Source organism: Apis florea, unplaced genomic scaffold (genome assembly GCF_048593485.1).
Source record: "Apis florea isolate Af1SG1 unplaced genomic scaffold, ASM4859348v1 contig_2495_pilon, whole genome shotgun sequence".
Classification (NCBI taxonomy): domain Eukaryota; kingdom Metazoa; phylum Arthropoda; class Insecta; order Hymenoptera; family Apidae; genus Apis; species Apis florea.
The window spans coordinates 140859-155863 of record NW_028256595.1 but is presented as its reverse complement, the minus strand read 5'-3'; the positions used below and the strand labels follow the sequence as shown (position 1 = coordinate 155863).

Genomic DNA, 15005 nt, shown 5'->3' with positions numbered 1-15005 from the left:
TTTCTATCTTTGCCGTTATGGCGCTGATATCGTTATTTAATGTATTTTTATCCGTAGGTAAAATTATAATGTATACACGTGGTTTTGTATTCTTCATTAATTTTCTGATTTGAGTTTTATTATCAAAATTGAATATTAAATATATAATTTATAGTGTAAAATTTTGGTAAAACGATAGTTTAAAAGAAACATATAATAATGGGTTTATACAATTTCAAAAAAATCGCGATTGTACCTACTGCAAAGGTTAGTTATATCTTCAATGTTCTATTTTATAATTAATTTGTTCCATTTAATAAATATTTTTGCTCGCTTAGGATTTTATTGATATAATTTTATCAAAAACTCAACGGAAAACTCCAACCGTTATACATAAACATTATAAAATTGCAAGGATACGATCATTTTACATGCGTAAAGTGAAATTTACGCAACAAAATTTTCATGACAGATTATCTCAAATCATACAGGAATTTCCCAAATTAGATGATGTTCATCCATTTTATGCTGATTTAATGAATGTTCTTTATGATAAAGATCATTACAAATTGGCTCTTGGTCAAATAAATATTGCAAGACATTTAATCGATAAGTAAGTATACATATATAGAGATATCATTGTCTAAATATCATGTTTCAATGAAATATATATATATCGTTGCAATAGTGTAGCAAAGGATTATGTTCGACTGATGAAATATGGAGATTCTTTATATCGGTGCAAACAATTGAAGAAAGCTGCCTTAGGTCGTATGGCCACAATAATGAAAAGACAAGCAGCAAATCTAGCATATTTAGAACAAGTGCGTCAACATTTAGCTCGTTTACCTAGCATAGATCCTTATACTCGTACTATAATAATATGCGGTTTCCCAAATGTTGGTAAAAGCAGTTTTATCAATAAGGTAATTTAATTTAAATAATTAATTGAATTAGATTACATGTGAATGGAAAGATGTAAATCATATTGGTCAATGTGTTTAGATAACCCGTGCTGATGTTGAAGTTCAACCATATGCATTTACAACAAAATCCTTATATGTTGGTCATACGGATTACAAATATTTAAGATGGCAAGTAATCGATACACCTGGGATTCTGGATCATCCGCTCGAAGAACGAAATGTTATAGAAATGCAAGCGATAACTGCACTCGCACATTTGCGAGCAGCTGTACTTTATTTTTGCGATATATCGGAACAGTGTGGTCATAGTTTAGAAGAACAGGTAAAATGTTGCTTAACTGAATTTGTAATTCGCGAATATATATAAATTTTATTTTAATATAATTCAATAGTTTCAATTTGTAGGTGAAATTATTTGAATCGATTAAACCTTTGTTTGCTAACAAGCCTTTGACAGTTATATTAAACAAAGTAGACGTTTTACGTTTGGAAGAACTTTCAACCGAGAAACGAGTAATTTTAAAATCGTTGGAGGATAAAGATGTTCCATTGTTGGAAATGAGTACAATCACAGATTTTGGAGTAATGGACGTAAAGATACAAGCTTGTGAACGTTTGTTAGCATATCGTGTCGATCAGAAAATAAGAACAAAGAAAGTAAGTTGAATAGTTTTTAAATATTTTATTTTAATATTTTGTAACATTTAAGTATAAAATCTTGCGATATTTTCGATTTTAGGTAGAGGGATTACTTAATCGTTTACATGTTGCGCAACCGGTACCAAGAGATGAAAAAGTTCGTGCCCCTTGCATTCCCGAAAACATTTTGAAAAAGAGACAAAATATAGAAGAGAGATCAAAAGCAAAACGAAAACTAGAACGAGAAATAGAGGAAGAAATGGGAGATGATTATGTACTTGATTTGAAGAAAAATTACGATATCGAGGGTGATCAAAAATACGATGTGATTCCAGAAATTTGGGAAGGACATAATATCACTGATTATATCGATCCAGAAATATTCAATGTTTGTATTCGTTGGATCAAAATGTGTATGTGATAATTTGTTCGAATATAACTTTATATTTATACATATATATTTATCCGTAGAAATTAAACGAATTGGAAAAAGAGGAACAACTTCGCGAAGAGACAGGAATGTATGATTATAAAGTGCCAATGTTATCCGATACGATGTTAGAAATTGTACAAATGGCCAAACAAATTCGAGAAAAGAAAGCCATCATGAAAGATGAAGCCCGAATACAGAAGGCTTCTACAAAACCCATAATGCCGCGTACAGCTGCGGCTAAAATTCGCGACAGATCAGTATCAAAATTGAAAGAAGAAATGGAAGATTTGGGTATCGATATGGAAGACAGTGAAAATGTGAGTAACGCATCGAAATATAAAGAAATATAACTAATATAAGATTCATATATATATATAATAAGGTATAAGATTCGTAACTATCGTTTGTTTTGTTTAATTCCAACAGGCACACTTTACCAAGACGAGAGGACGTTCAAGATCATTGTCGCAACCAGCTAGGAAACGCATAAGATTGCAATCTGAGTCTCGATCTAGGGGACGAAGTAGTTCAAAACCAAGCCGCGATGAAATGGGTATTAAAGATGTTGCGATGAAGAGCAAATTGAAGAACATTGCGCATAAAGCTTTAAGAAAAAAGATTGTAAAGAAGGGGTTGAAGGGAGAAGCAGACCGATTCATCGGCACGAAAATGCCAAAACATTTATTCTCGGGAAAACGAGGCATTGGCAAAACGGACAGGAGATAATGATATTACGAAATTACTTTTTATTTTCGAAAATTTTTTTCGAGTTTTCATCGAGTCGATTCGTTTGTCGCACGAATATCGATATCATCATTATAATACAGTGACCATAAATAACTTGGTTTTAAATAAGATCAAAGATAACGCAACAATATGAATGAATTGTCTCGGATTGCATAATCCTATGTCGGTAGAATGAGCTTTGGCCTCGTAGGGTAAGCAATGAAAGTTTATTGCTGTCGCACAGTGATAACCCTGTATACATGTTACGGTATTGAAAAGTTTGCCTTATTCGTAGATTCGTATTTCTTCCTGTGTAACCTATATCAAACATATGTCGCGTTGGATAACGTCTATTGTCGCTTTGTATCGTCATTGCGTCAACAAGCACTCGGATGATATTTACGAGGTTTATTAGACAAAAGAAAAAGAAAGTTGGGAATCGAATAAAGAATATTATTTTATCGAATCGAATAATAGTCATAAATTATTGTATAAATAAGGAATAAAATTTTATTTTACATCATCGATAGTAGTCAATTAAAGAATATATAACGCGAGGTCACAATGTCCATTATGGTGCGCGATCGAAATTGACTTGGCGAACAACGTACATTCGCATATTCACGACATACAATATAATAATAGGGCTAACTTTTATACTAATTTATATTATTTAATACTAACAAGACCAGTAGAATTGTATTTGACGTGTATACATTTACATCGAAATTGAAGCAAGATTTATTAAAATCTATTGGTAAATAGTCCATGAATATTTATTACGTCCGTAAGTCCGTAAATAAGTTTCTCGACGTGCAAAGATGATCGTCAGTTATGTTTACGAAATCTCGATCGAACCTTCGATCTTTTTAAAAATTTTATATATATATATATATATATATATATATATATATGCAAGTTTATTCAATTAAATTCATTTAAAAAAAAAGAAAATATATATATATATACATGATCTCTCGAAAGTTCGTTCGATAATGTTTTGATGTACGAACTATATTCGTTGAATATTTGATCAAATAAATAATACATAGAATAAAACTATTTCGTTTAAACGATACTAACCATACGATCGAAAACGCCGTTGCACTTTTTCCCATTAGGAATTCCCTGTTGTCATTGTAATGATCATTGTATACGCATATGGTATTTATTTAAAAAAAGAAAGAAAAAAATATATAGGAAAAAAGAGAAAAAGAAGGGCAGCACATATACACAAAATAGTTGAAAAAAAAAAAATAAAATAAAAGAAAGAAGATAGGTAAGTAAAGGATATAAGTATGAAATACTATTACTATAAGCAGAGATATTAGCCCTTAACGATCGACACATTTTTTTATAACATATGCGTGATTTAAGCGCAGTCTTTCGACCATTAAGGGTTAGACATTTTTCAATATCACAGTCAATGCAAAAGCCTGGACCAAACGACCGGGGCTTTCGACGATATCTCGGTCGAATCGAATCGACCGTCGAACAGTAATACGATCATAATACGATCAAATTTTTCTTTCGTGTTTTCGTTTTCCATAAAAGACTGTTTCATCGATCGATTACGTTCGTAAACGTTCGCGACGGAATAGATACATATACATATACATACGCATATATGAAGCACAGTAAGGGACTGAACGGGAAAAGAAAGATTGGTGCAATGCGTTATTAAGAAATACATTGGATTTGTCAGAAAGAACGAACAACATTCGGACGATTCTTTGGTGAGTCGTCTACAACTATGAAAACTCTGGTCCTTTCGCGCAGATTTTTTCGGTTCGATCGATCGTTCCTATCCATCGGTTTGTTGTTGGTAAGTTCGTTGTTGGTTCACGGCTAAAAATTACCATCGGTCGATTTGTTTGATCCCTTCCTCCGAAAAATAAGACCGAAAGAAAGTAGAGAAATATTTAGGAACAAGCGCATTCGAGTACTTGAATGTTTTTCCAATCGGAAACTTTCAACCGAGTGGAATTATTCTCGTCGAAGTAAACGATCATCAATTGATCGAGTTTACTCGGCGCGCAGCACGGTTTAGGCACTTTTTTTCTATCTTCTTTCCACAACAGACTTTGTAGAAGAGCATGATGATGAGCCGGATTGTATCTAGGCGGGCATCGTCCTTTACAATATCCGGCATCGAAAGTTTTCGGATAAACGATAAACTCGAAACCTTTCAAGTCTTTAAACATGACGGTGAGTTCGTGTCTGCAACACTTTTTACCCTCGCCTTTGCACTTGGTTCTACGACCTCTGTGAAGGGACATCACTTGTTCGGGCGATGAACGTTTGCGTCTGAGAGCGGTGGTCGACGCGAAAGGAGTCGCGGTGAACACGTTAAGAACCGGGGAGGAAAAGGTACGCGTCACCGTTTCTCCGTCCAATAAAAATTCTAATTCGAGTCCAAGATTGGAAAGAGGAGCTTCGATCCACGAGGAAACGGCGAAAGTAGCGTCCAGTTCGAGCCATTTCGAGTTTCGCCAATCCTCGGATCGTATTCTTGTACGATCGATCAATCTTATCGACCGACGAGGGAACGACGATACTCCGAGATAGAGCAACACGTCCAATTCGGAAGACTGGGAATAATATTGGTCGGTCGTAGGCCCGTGGAGCAACAGTCGAAGCGTTGCGTGATCGACGGTCGCGCGATCCAGATCCTTCTCCACGGGGAAGAACAAGCGATGACGGTAAGGTTTTTCCCTTTCGCTTGTCTCGGTCGATACGTTTCCAGGATACGCTGCAACACACAATCAAATCGGAACGGAATAAACGACGACGTTGAATCGGTTACGTAAATGAAAAATCCTTGAATCCTCGAATACGCGATTTTTTCTAACTAATCCTCTCATCTCCGTACCTTTGTTTTTCTTTCGCGATCATCGGCTCCTGGATGTTACCAGAAGATTCGATGAAAACAAATGTATACGAGTACGAGAAGGAATAGGCACGTTCTCTCGTACGTATCCGGCGTATCAAAGCTCAAACCGTTTTCATCGATTAATTAGTCGAATTATCAACTCTTCCAGAGGAAATTTGTGGATGGACACGCGTCCAATTTTCATTTCGTTCGTTACAACGATTAGAGATACGTAGATACTTGTTGGATGCACATATTGTACGTTAAAAATCGATAAGAGTGGGGGAAAAGAAGTCGCTACACGCGTCACGTGTAGAGCGATTAGCGGTTACGAAATCGAGCGAAAAGAGAAATTGTAATTATTTTTTTAACACGCGTGACCGATCGAAAGAGGTTGAATCTCTCGGTTATCGTTATCGAGAAGAAAATATTCGCATTTACATTCGATTGACATCGAAACAAAATCGTGTCTTCAAGAATAATTTTTCGATACGCGGACGAGTAGTAATAGTAATAGTAAATAGCAGTAGTAAGTCGCGACGAAAACGATTACGATCAAGTCTATGATCGGTGGTCGAAAGTGATGCGTGAGAGTCGTCGAGAAATTGCTCTTCCTCCACGACTTCTTCTTATTGCATTCGGGAACTCGTTACTCGGCATTCCATGCCGGTCGGAATTTCTCTTTCATAATAACGTAGTTGCTTCTCGCGGAGATATCCGTATAGGTTAGAACTTGGAACGAAACTCGGAACGCGAAAATCGCGTTTGCCCTTTTGCGCTCGATTCGCAATTATTTTTCTCGATCGAACGGGAATCGATAGAGATAAAGAGGGGAATGGAAGGTGGATAGAGACGCGCGGTTGTGTCGGCGGGATGCGTGTCTCGACTCCAGATACGCGAGGTAAAATCTCGCCGACGTTGCCAGACTGGCGGAAACTCGAACGTTAGATGTTTACACGAGTAGTAATTATAGCGTGCGTATGTATATTTTTTCAGAAAGACCGTACGATATTTCGCGTTTCCAAAGATCTCCGGTTCGAAAGAACCGGATAGTAAAGTATCGATGATTCGAGAGAAGAGGATAAAAGAGTGGTACAATTACCTGTAGCGGGAAACACGTGCAGCTTCTTTTCGCTTCCGAATGTCGTCGCTTCGTTGGAAAACGAGGGCTGTACTCTCATCAGGTACTCTCTGTGCGCTCTCTCGTATTCGGCTTGACTGACGTTTGCCTAAAAAAAAGAAAAAAAGAAAGAAAGAAAGAAGGATAAAACAAGCAGGAGAAAAAAGGAGAGAAACAAGAGGTGTGTAAACGTCCGACGAACGAACGCGAAGAAGATCGTTCACATTTTTAGGAACGAAATCCGAGCGTTGGAGAAATTCGAATCGATTCCGAAACGAAAATCGTTTCTCTCTACTCGTTTCTTTTTTTTTTTTTTCCAACGTCGCTAGTCAATAGCTCAACGACTCTACTGGTCTCTCCTCTCTTCTCTCTCGTCTCGTCTCGTCTCGTCTCGTCTCGTCTCGTCCGTCACTCGCAACTCGCCACTCGCCGCCACTCGTAATTCATCCGTCATTCTCCGTTGTTTCCCCAACACCCCTTCGCACTCGTTTCTTCTCCTATTCTTCAGCCTTTCCTTTGTCGTTCCTCCAGGCTGGTTGCTGCAATTTTCGAGTCCCTCCCTCCCTCCCTCCCTCCCTCCCTCCCCCTCCACTCGAAACACGACCCTCCTTCCTCGCTCTCGCTACTTTACTCTCGCCGTCGCCGATGTTGGTATATAATTTCCATGGTGAGAAAGTCCAGACACGCTAGACGTTTCCGGTAAAATTAACCAGCTCGCGTGGGCCTAGCTACTCGCGGCACGCAGCGGGGGACAAACGCAACGTTGGAAACCGACGTTTAACCGACCGAGGAAAATAGATCCCCTCTCGTAGGATCGAAGAAAAGGAGACGGCGTTGTTCTCAAAGGACCACGATTCTCACCCAACTCGGTGGACACAGACGGTGTCGTTTTCTTCTTTTATCCAGCGGAGACGCCTCCGCTCGTTTAAACTCGGCTGGGACGAGTTCCGTTTCGTCGAGACCGTTCGTTTTCTTTCAAACTCGACACTTTTATGCGCTACACACACACGCACACGCGCGCGCACACACATACACACACACACAGAGTATACGAAAAAGGGAAGTTGGTCGCGACTAAATCGATTAAGAAACGCTCGGTGAATCGATGGAAAGAGCAGAGAGAGAGAGAGAGAGAGAGAGAGAGAGAAAGAGATCGTTTGCCGACCGGTGCCCCAACCGCTTGACTCGTTCGAAAGGTCGGTCAGCTGTGGTCATCGGTGTCACGTTCGTCGCGTTCGTTGGTCTTTCGTCTCGGTTTGCCTCTTTTGCTCGCTTACCCAACGACGCCCGTTATCGCGAAACTCCAAGATGATATTTTTCTCGGCGAGCAAATAACAACGGTAGAGTGAAAAAGAGGGAGGAGGAGGAGGAGAGAAGGAGAACGGACGATTCCCTTCGAGAATTCGAAATTCCGTTTCGCGCGACGTCGTGCGACGACGTTGGCACGACGAATGCGGACGACCTTGAACGAACGCTCGCTTACCTCCCACGCGATAAATCTCATCGAAGAGAAAAGACGTTTCGCGAAGTGTGGCACGGCGTTCCACGCCTAGGTGTATCCGTCGAGGGACGACGAGTCGGTCCGCATTCTTCGCTTAACCCTCTGCCTCCTCTGCCTTCGTCGCGCGTTCGAAGAGAGGAGTGAAAGTGGACGATTCCGTCGAAAAGATTTCCCCTCCCTCCCCTTTCTTTTCCTTCCAAAAAATGTCACAACGTGTACACGAGAATGGAGAATGGATGGATAGATAGATACGTGGACAGATAGTGGAACGAGGTAAAAGACGAGAATAGTACGCGTAAGCGGAACCAGAAAGATAACTGGTTCTATCATCTTCCCTTTGGCGTATGTAACCACAGGTATAGAATATACGTATATGTATATATATATATATATAAGATAGGTTCGAGAGCCGCGTGCTCTCACGCGTTTCTCGAGGATGTCCTCGAGTTTGGAGGACGGCCAAGAATCGACGTTGTGGTCGTGTCGCGTGCACGTATAACGGCGCAGAGATATAGAGGCTGCGACAACAGGTGTTTGGCCCCTCTGCGCGCCTCTTCACCGCGCTTCGATCCGAACGAGCGTCGTCATCGACCCAATCGAGGCGGAATTCGAGTCGTAACGATCGATCGCAACGTGGAGATGGAAACTCGACGGAGTTTTTTAACGGTGCAACGACCGATCGCGGTTGGAGAAAACGAAGAAGCCGAGTTGGCACACGCACGTGGACAGCGTAGCCGGTTCTGCATACTAGCAGGAATGCGCACGTGCTCGTGCATACGTAGCGAAAGTGGGGCAACGGCGGACCACCCACCGCGTTGCACCATCGCTGCGATTCCCGCCATTTCTCTCCCATCCTTTTCTTTCGTCCTTTTCATCTCCCCCATTTTTCTTCTTTCCTTTTCTCTCCTCACCTCACCTCGCGCGTACAACGTACAATATTCTATACCGACACGTAACCTCTCCTTTCTCTTCGCATACTTCGTTATTCCACTCCACGAGCGAGGATACCTTATTTTCCTTCCCGTATCGATCGTGATCGTCCGTAAGTAAGTTTTAACGGCGAGAGGGAGGAAGGGAGGGGAAGGAAGGGAGACGAGACTACTCACCTTGGAAGGGTCGGGTATCCTCTCGAGGCCGAGACCACGCGCTATGCTCCTCCTGATAATATCGAGCTCGGTCTCGTCGCCGCTCCTCGACGCCCGATCCTCTTCTCGGAAAACATCCTCGTAGACGTCCTCGAGACCGGTGAAGCGGTGGAGGTCGTCCTCGCGTGCCCGGGGACCGGTTCCAGAGAGCGGAACGGGCGACGCGATCGGCACGAAAAGCGCCGCCGCCACCGCCACCAACGTCGCTATCCCGAACAACCGAGGGATCGGCGATCCACGATCGATCTCCACCCGGCGCCCATCCTTCTTCTCGCTCGTCCATTGCCCAACGATTCTCCGATCTCCCTCGAACCTTCGACGACGGTGGACTATCCTCGGCCGATCCTCGATCCGTCCAATCCGTGGGATGGTCGTCCCGCGAATAGGAAGCGGCGCGACGCGGCCGGAATCACGCTCGAGCGACCGCGCCGATGTCTTCCTCCTCCTCCTCCTCCTCTTCTTCTCTTCTTCTTCTTCTTGTCCCTCGTTGTCACGGGTCACGAGTCGACCACGAGTCGCCACGAGCTTTCCTCTCATAGCCGGCTCCTCAATCCACGAGTTTAACCTCGCGATCCACCTTTCACCCCTCGATTCAATATTTTATATCTCACTTTCCTCCCTCGTCTCGATCGTCCTCTCCCGAGTTTCTCTGATTTCCCGTTCGACGATATCCTCCGAGACACTTGGAATCGACATGCCCCTCTCGCTTTTCTTCTTCCTTCTTTCTTTTTTTTTTCTCTTTTTCTTTTTCTTTCTTCTTTTATTCTCTGCGTCACGTTCTGCGTGTGTATACGTGTGTGTGTGCGTGTGCGTGCGCGTGTGTATTACGTCACGAGCAATTCACTTCCTTCCACCCCCGTTGAAACCCTTCCTTCCCCCCCTCCCCTCCCCGCCCCTCGAGCGATTCTTTTATTTTGACGTTTCGCCACCGAGAATCGGGTTCTCGACCCGCGTTTTTATCGCGCAATGACGTAATCTCAAACGATAGAGATCGCAACGATGGACGGTCCACCGGCTCGGTTTCTTCTTTCTGCGTAACGGGGAACGAGGCGAGCAGGATCGCGAGGGCCAGGACCAGGATCGGGGCCGCGGAGGCGTGGACCAGGACGAGGCGGAATCGAGTCGGATGGGATAGGATGGAGAAGACGAATGGGGCAACGCCGAGGCGGTCATCTTAAAACACGAGCCGATCCAACATTTACGACGATTTTTATCGATGATTTTTACCCGAGCTTCCCTCCTTCCGACGACGACGACGACGACGGTGATCGAATATCGAAGGGAGACAACTTGAAACGGAACGGGACGCGACCCGCTCCGTTCGAACGTCGCGCGCCGACTGCCGAATACCGTACTCGGGAACGCACACTCGCGTATATATCCATCCCATTTACTGCTCCCCGCCGGTTGGGGACTGCTCTACTCGCGCTTCCAATCGCGATCCACCGCGATTCCGTTTCCTTCTCGTTCTTCGATCGTCGTAGTCGTAGTCGTAGTCGTAGTCGTCGTCGTCGATCAACCCGCTCGAATAATTATAATCGCGTATACCTTTTGTCGTACACCTTCGTCGATTCTCGAGATTTTTTTCTTTCTTTCTCTCTTCCTCTCGTTTCACGCGCGACGCGGAAGCAACGAGGCGCCGCCTCGTCCGTGGCTTCTTATCACCGGAAGAACCGTTAAATGGAACAAAATCGTAGAGAACGAACGGAGCCGAGAGAGATTGGAGTAATCGCGCTGGTTCAGGTCAAAAGTCGCCTCGAAACGAAACCGAATCCTCCCCCTCCCCCCTCCCTTTCTTCTTCTTCCTTTTCCTTCTCTTACTCTCTTACTTCTTCAGATTCACTTTACTCCACTTTCGTCTCGTGCAATACGAACGAAATTATTATTCTTTTCTCTCTCTCTCGTCCGATCTATTCTCGTCGAATCGTCACCACACCACCTCGAAAGTATCCCCGGTGAGGTATCGCTTTATACACGAGGAGAACGACGAGATTTCGGGGAATCGATCGATCGGTGAAACGAATTCCCGCTAGTGGCGCGCGTTTCTTTCGTGGAACAACAAAACAGTTGGCGTGAGATCGCGTTTTCGTGCGACACGTCACGCGGAATTTCGCGCGAGCTTGCATCATTGGAAAGATAGGCCTCGCGCCTACCCTCCTCCGTCCTCATCCTCGTCGATCGATCGATCCTGAATAAGGGGGGAGGGAGGGAGGGAGAGAGACAGATAGAGAGAGAGAAAGAGGGACGGAGAAAGGAATTAACGAGATTGGAAACGGGGATATTCGACGCGCCCTGCCTCTCACGCTCCGCCGTACGATCTCACGCCTCCCCCCCCCTTTCTCCTCCCATTCGCTCGGTTTCCACCTCGCGCCGCGTTCCTGGAATTCGAGCACGAGGTTCGCAAGGTGGAGGAGAAGCGAATGATTCACGAACAGGCCGATCTTCCCCCTCCCCTCCAATCGTTGTCGCTCGCTAATACCCCGTAATGTCCCGTAATAACGCGGCGATGACTAAGCCAATTTCGTCGCCGCCACGCCACCGCAACCAACCTCCACTCCAACGACCACCACCTACGCGAGATTCGCAGAGAAACGCGTTTCTCACCCCGAACGAAATCGAATGGAACGGACGACGTCGACCTCTTCTTAAAAAACGTAAAGAGGAAGCCTCATCGTAGCCCCGCCGTCGTCGTCGTCGTCGTCGTCGTCGTTTCCGACGTTTTTGCGCTCGAACGCCACTCACGGAGAGAGAGAGAGAGAGAGAGAGTTGGTTCTGTTGTGCAGAGTTTTGGTTCCCAAACGCGTTTCCGCGGTCATTTTCTCCCAGAAGCGCTTCGTGCGCTTCCGCCGCTCCCCTCCATCTCGAGTCGAAGAGTTGGAATCGGATGGGGATCTACGTGGGAAAGACGGATGGGTCTTCTCGAAAGTGGGCGACGACTACTACGACGGGGTTTTCGATTACCCGCGAAACCACGCATACCCGAAGTGGTTTATAGAGCTTCTTCCCAACCCGTTTCGCGGGCAGAGGCATCGCGTCGCAAAATTCTTCTAAAAATTCCGCTCCTCTCCCTCGGTCGTCGTTTCGTTGAAACGAGGGATGCGTTTCTTTATCTCGTTCGTTTCTTGCTAAAAATGGGAAATCATCGACCGATCGGGGCGAAAGCTCGATCGATAGAGGAAACGAAAGAGACAGGAAGGAAAGGAAAGGAAAGGATGGGTTTGCACACCGCCATCTCCTCCTCCTCCTCCTTCGAGTAAACTACACGTTGCAGAACCTTGACCCATTGGATCATCGTCGATTTGTTTCGATCGAGCGAATTTTACCGAGTGAGAAAAAAATTACAGAAATAAACAAATTTCGATTTCTTCGTACTTATTGGCTAAAGGATGGATATGTGTGGTTATCCATTTTTTATTTTACTCTACAGGACAGGAACATGGAATCGGAAGATCCATCGATTCGCGTGTGCGGCGCCAAGTCACGCGCCAAAACAACGTCTTCTTCGATCCAACACTCGTGTTTCGCTCGCGCTTCCTCTACCATTCCAACACTCCGGGGATGTATTTGTCGATCAATTTCTCGTAATACGGCCACAATTTCTCGATTTCGGGCACCTCGTTGTTCTTCGTGTACAGATCGTACTTGCTGAAAACGAGTTCGATATGATTCTCTTCATTTTACGTAATAACAACCCTCTCTTAACTCACTTAAACTCGACGATCCATTTCAACGTTTCCATGTCTTTCGACGTGCAAAAGTGCATGTAATCGCCACCCGCGTGCCACGGATAGAACGAATGATAACGAATCATCGCCAGAGCCTCGTTGGGCAGTTTGCAGTTGTTGTGCACGAGCACGCGATACAGATACTCGTCGTGGCCCCACGACATTAGCAAATTGTCTATCCCGCATTCCGCCTCGTACATACCGTACTTCGTGCTGAAAAACGACAAAAATGCCTCCGATCTTTCTCTTCCCAACTTCTACTCACTTGTATCGAGGATCTTTCCCGTCCGGATTATCCTCGAAGCTGGTGTCTCTGTAGACGATCGAGTCGGCCCAGGCGCATCCCACTGGAAACGTGTCGCCCACCACTGCCCACTGTGGCTCCCCGTAGAACGCCATCACCTGCGCGAGGAGAGAGTCATCGAGGAAAACGTGGAATTTCGTCGGCCGGTCCCTTACCTTGCCCAGATCGTGGATCAAACCGGTGAGATGGAACCAATCCAAGTCGGGGTGCTCTTTCCTGATCAACTCCGCGGTTTGGAACGCGTGCACGATGTTGGGCAGATCGGTGTCCGGATCGCTCTCGTCCACCAGATCGTTCAACTTGGCCAATGCCTCCTTGACCGTCATTCTGAACTTGTCGAATCGTAACCACTCCTTCATACGCGCTGAGGAAAAAGGGAGGGGGTTGGTGAAATCGATTCGAGATCGAGAAACTAATCCTTTCCCTGGCTACTCACATCGCACGAACTCGACGGTTTGATTCGAGTGCATCTTGCGATATGTCTTTCTCACCCGTTCCTTAACCGGATCGTTCCGATCCTCGCTGTAATCCCTGAACTCCCTTTTCAATTTTCCCGCGTAAACCGGCTCCGGCCGATACTTGTCCGAAGGATCCAAAATCCTCGCCTCTCGTCGCGGCTGTAACTGTCGTCGCCACCCCCCCCAAATCCTCTGATTATCCTCCCTCTCTCTCCCTCTCTCCTCCTTCCTTTCCATCTTTCGAATTCTTTCGAATCCCGTTGCGAGTAACAGGTGATAGGTAAAATATCAACGGGGAGAGAATTTGAATTTCCCATTATTTTTTCCCCGTTCATCGCGAGAGGAAGAGAGAGAGAGAGAGAGAGAGAAGAAGTAAAGTCTCTCTCTCTCTATCTCTCGCTGTTGATATACTTACCAACGTTTGCGTCGACATCTATCTATCTGTATGGCTATATTCCGACTGATATTGAGCATGCAACACTGACTGACTGACTGACCGATCCCATGCGACCGAGTTAACTTATAAATCTGAGGCAATTCACACTTGACCTCTGCTTGATCAAAGTATGGTCACGTGTGTAATATTCCATACATCCGTTATCTCGATCCGACACATTCGCGCGCGTTTCTAAACAGACGGGAATAACAAAAAAAAAAAAAAAAAAAAAAAAAAAGAAAGAATGATCGTGGAATTATTAACGATTTGCCACACTAATGCACTCGCCGATACCCCAATCGACGCGTCTCCTCAACGCGGGATTTTCGCTCTCCCCCTCCCTCGCACGAACAATACATCGTCGTCGCGTCCCAGTTTCTCGGGAAAGTTTTCTTTTTTCCTTCCGAACTTTTGCATTCCTTCTCCAACGACAATTCGACCCGATCATACTCGATATATAATCAGATTCCCCTCTCCTCTCTTCCCTTCCTCTTTGTCCGCGCTTCGTCTTCTTCTCTCTCTCTTTCTTCCTTTCTTTCTTTCTTTCTTTCTCCTTTTATGAAAGCAGATACTCTTATTCCGCGATTCGAATTGATCAATGCCGTTATATAAAGCGACAAAAGGCATAATTTGACGTAATCGCGTCAAAAGCGACGCACAAAGATAGATCTGGGATAGCGTGAATGGTATTCTTTATTCGGTGAAAAGAAGGAGAAGGGGAAAAAAAAAAAGGAATACTCG

The 15005-nt window shown here is 44.5% G+C and overlaps 3 protein-coding genes across 3 annotated transcripts; 1 reads left to right on the top strand and 2 right to left on the bottom strand.

The window, feature by feature from the left end:
• The first annotated feature begins 5 nt into the window (after positions 1–5).
• Positions 6–3467, top strand: Non1 (nucleolar GTP-binding protein 1). Its single transcript, XM_003696909.4, has 8 exons — positions 6–246; positions 318–592; positions 668–905; positions 985–1227; positions 1311–1562; positions 1645–1932; positions 2016–2294; positions 2404–3467. The coding sequence occupies exons 1-8, from the start codon at positions 199–201 to the stop codon at positions 2701–2703; spliced, it is 1923 nt and encodes a 640-aa protein (XP_003696957.1). The 5' UTR covers positions 6–198; the 3' UTR covers positions 2704–3467.
• Positions 3188–10010, bottom strand: mav (TGF-beta domain-containing family member maverick). Its single transcript, XM_031918642.2, has 3 exons — positions 9303–10010; positions 6678–6804; positions 3188–5455 (listed from the first exon to the last, which is right to left on the bottom strand). The coding sequence occupies exons 1-3, from the start codon at positions 9876–9878 to the stop codon at positions 4626–4628; spliced, it is 1533 nt and encodes a 510-aa protein (XP_031774502.2). The 5' UTR covers positions 9879–10010; the 3' UTR covers positions 3188–4625.
• A 2703-nt stretch (positions 10011–12713) lies between these two features.
• On the bottom strand, positions 12714–14840 carry Miox (Myo-inositol oxygenase). The gene is made up of 6 exons (XM_003696912.4): positions 14244–14840; positions 13807–13993; positions 13526–13734; positions 13332–13468; positions 13049–13279; positions 12714–12986 (listed from the first exon to the last, which is right to left on the bottom strand). Exons 1-6 carry the CDS (start codon positions 14259–14261, stop codon positions 12878–12880), a joined length of 891 nt encoding a protein of 296 aa, XP_003696960.1. The 5' UTR covers positions 14262–14840; the 3' UTR covers positions 12714–12877.
• Between the last annotated feature and the right edge of the window lie 165 nt (positions 14841–15005).

Bases quoted from the DNA above. Each gene is read 5' to 3' on its own strand.
- Non1 (XM_003696909.4), top strand. From the start codon at position 199: ATGGGTTTATACAATTTCAAAAAAATCGCGATTGTACCTACTGCAAAG. The intron at 1,563-1,644 runs GTAAGTTGAATA...TTTCGATTTTAG, and splicing joins AGAAAATAAGAACAAAGAAA to GTAGAGGGATTACTTAATCG. The intron at 2,295-2,403 runs GTGAGTAACGCA...TAATTCCAACAG, and splicing joins ATATGGAAGACAGTGAAAAT to GCACACTTTACCAAGACGAG.
- Miox (XM_003696912.4), bottom strand. The intron at 13,469-13,525 runs GTAAGGGACCGG...CTCCTCGCGCAG, and splicing joins TGATCCACGATCTGGGCAAG to GTGATGGCGTTCTACGGGGA. The intron at 12,987-13,048 runs GTGAGTTAAGAG...ACTCGTTTTCAG, and splicing joins AAATGGATCGTCGAGTTTAA to CAAGTACGATCTGTACACGA.
- mav (XM_031918642.2), bottom strand. From the start codon at position 9,878: ATGAGAGGAAAGCTCGTGGCGACTCGTGGTCGACTCGTGACCCGTGAC. The intron at 6,805-9,302 runs GTGAGTAGTCTC...TCTTTTTTTTAG, and splicing joins GGATACCCGACCCTTCCAAG to GCAAACGTCAGTCAAGCCGA. The intron at 5,456-6,677 runs GTAATTGTACCA...TGTGTGTTGCAG, and splicing joins GCACGTGTTTCCCGCTACAG to CGTATCCTGGAAACGTATCG.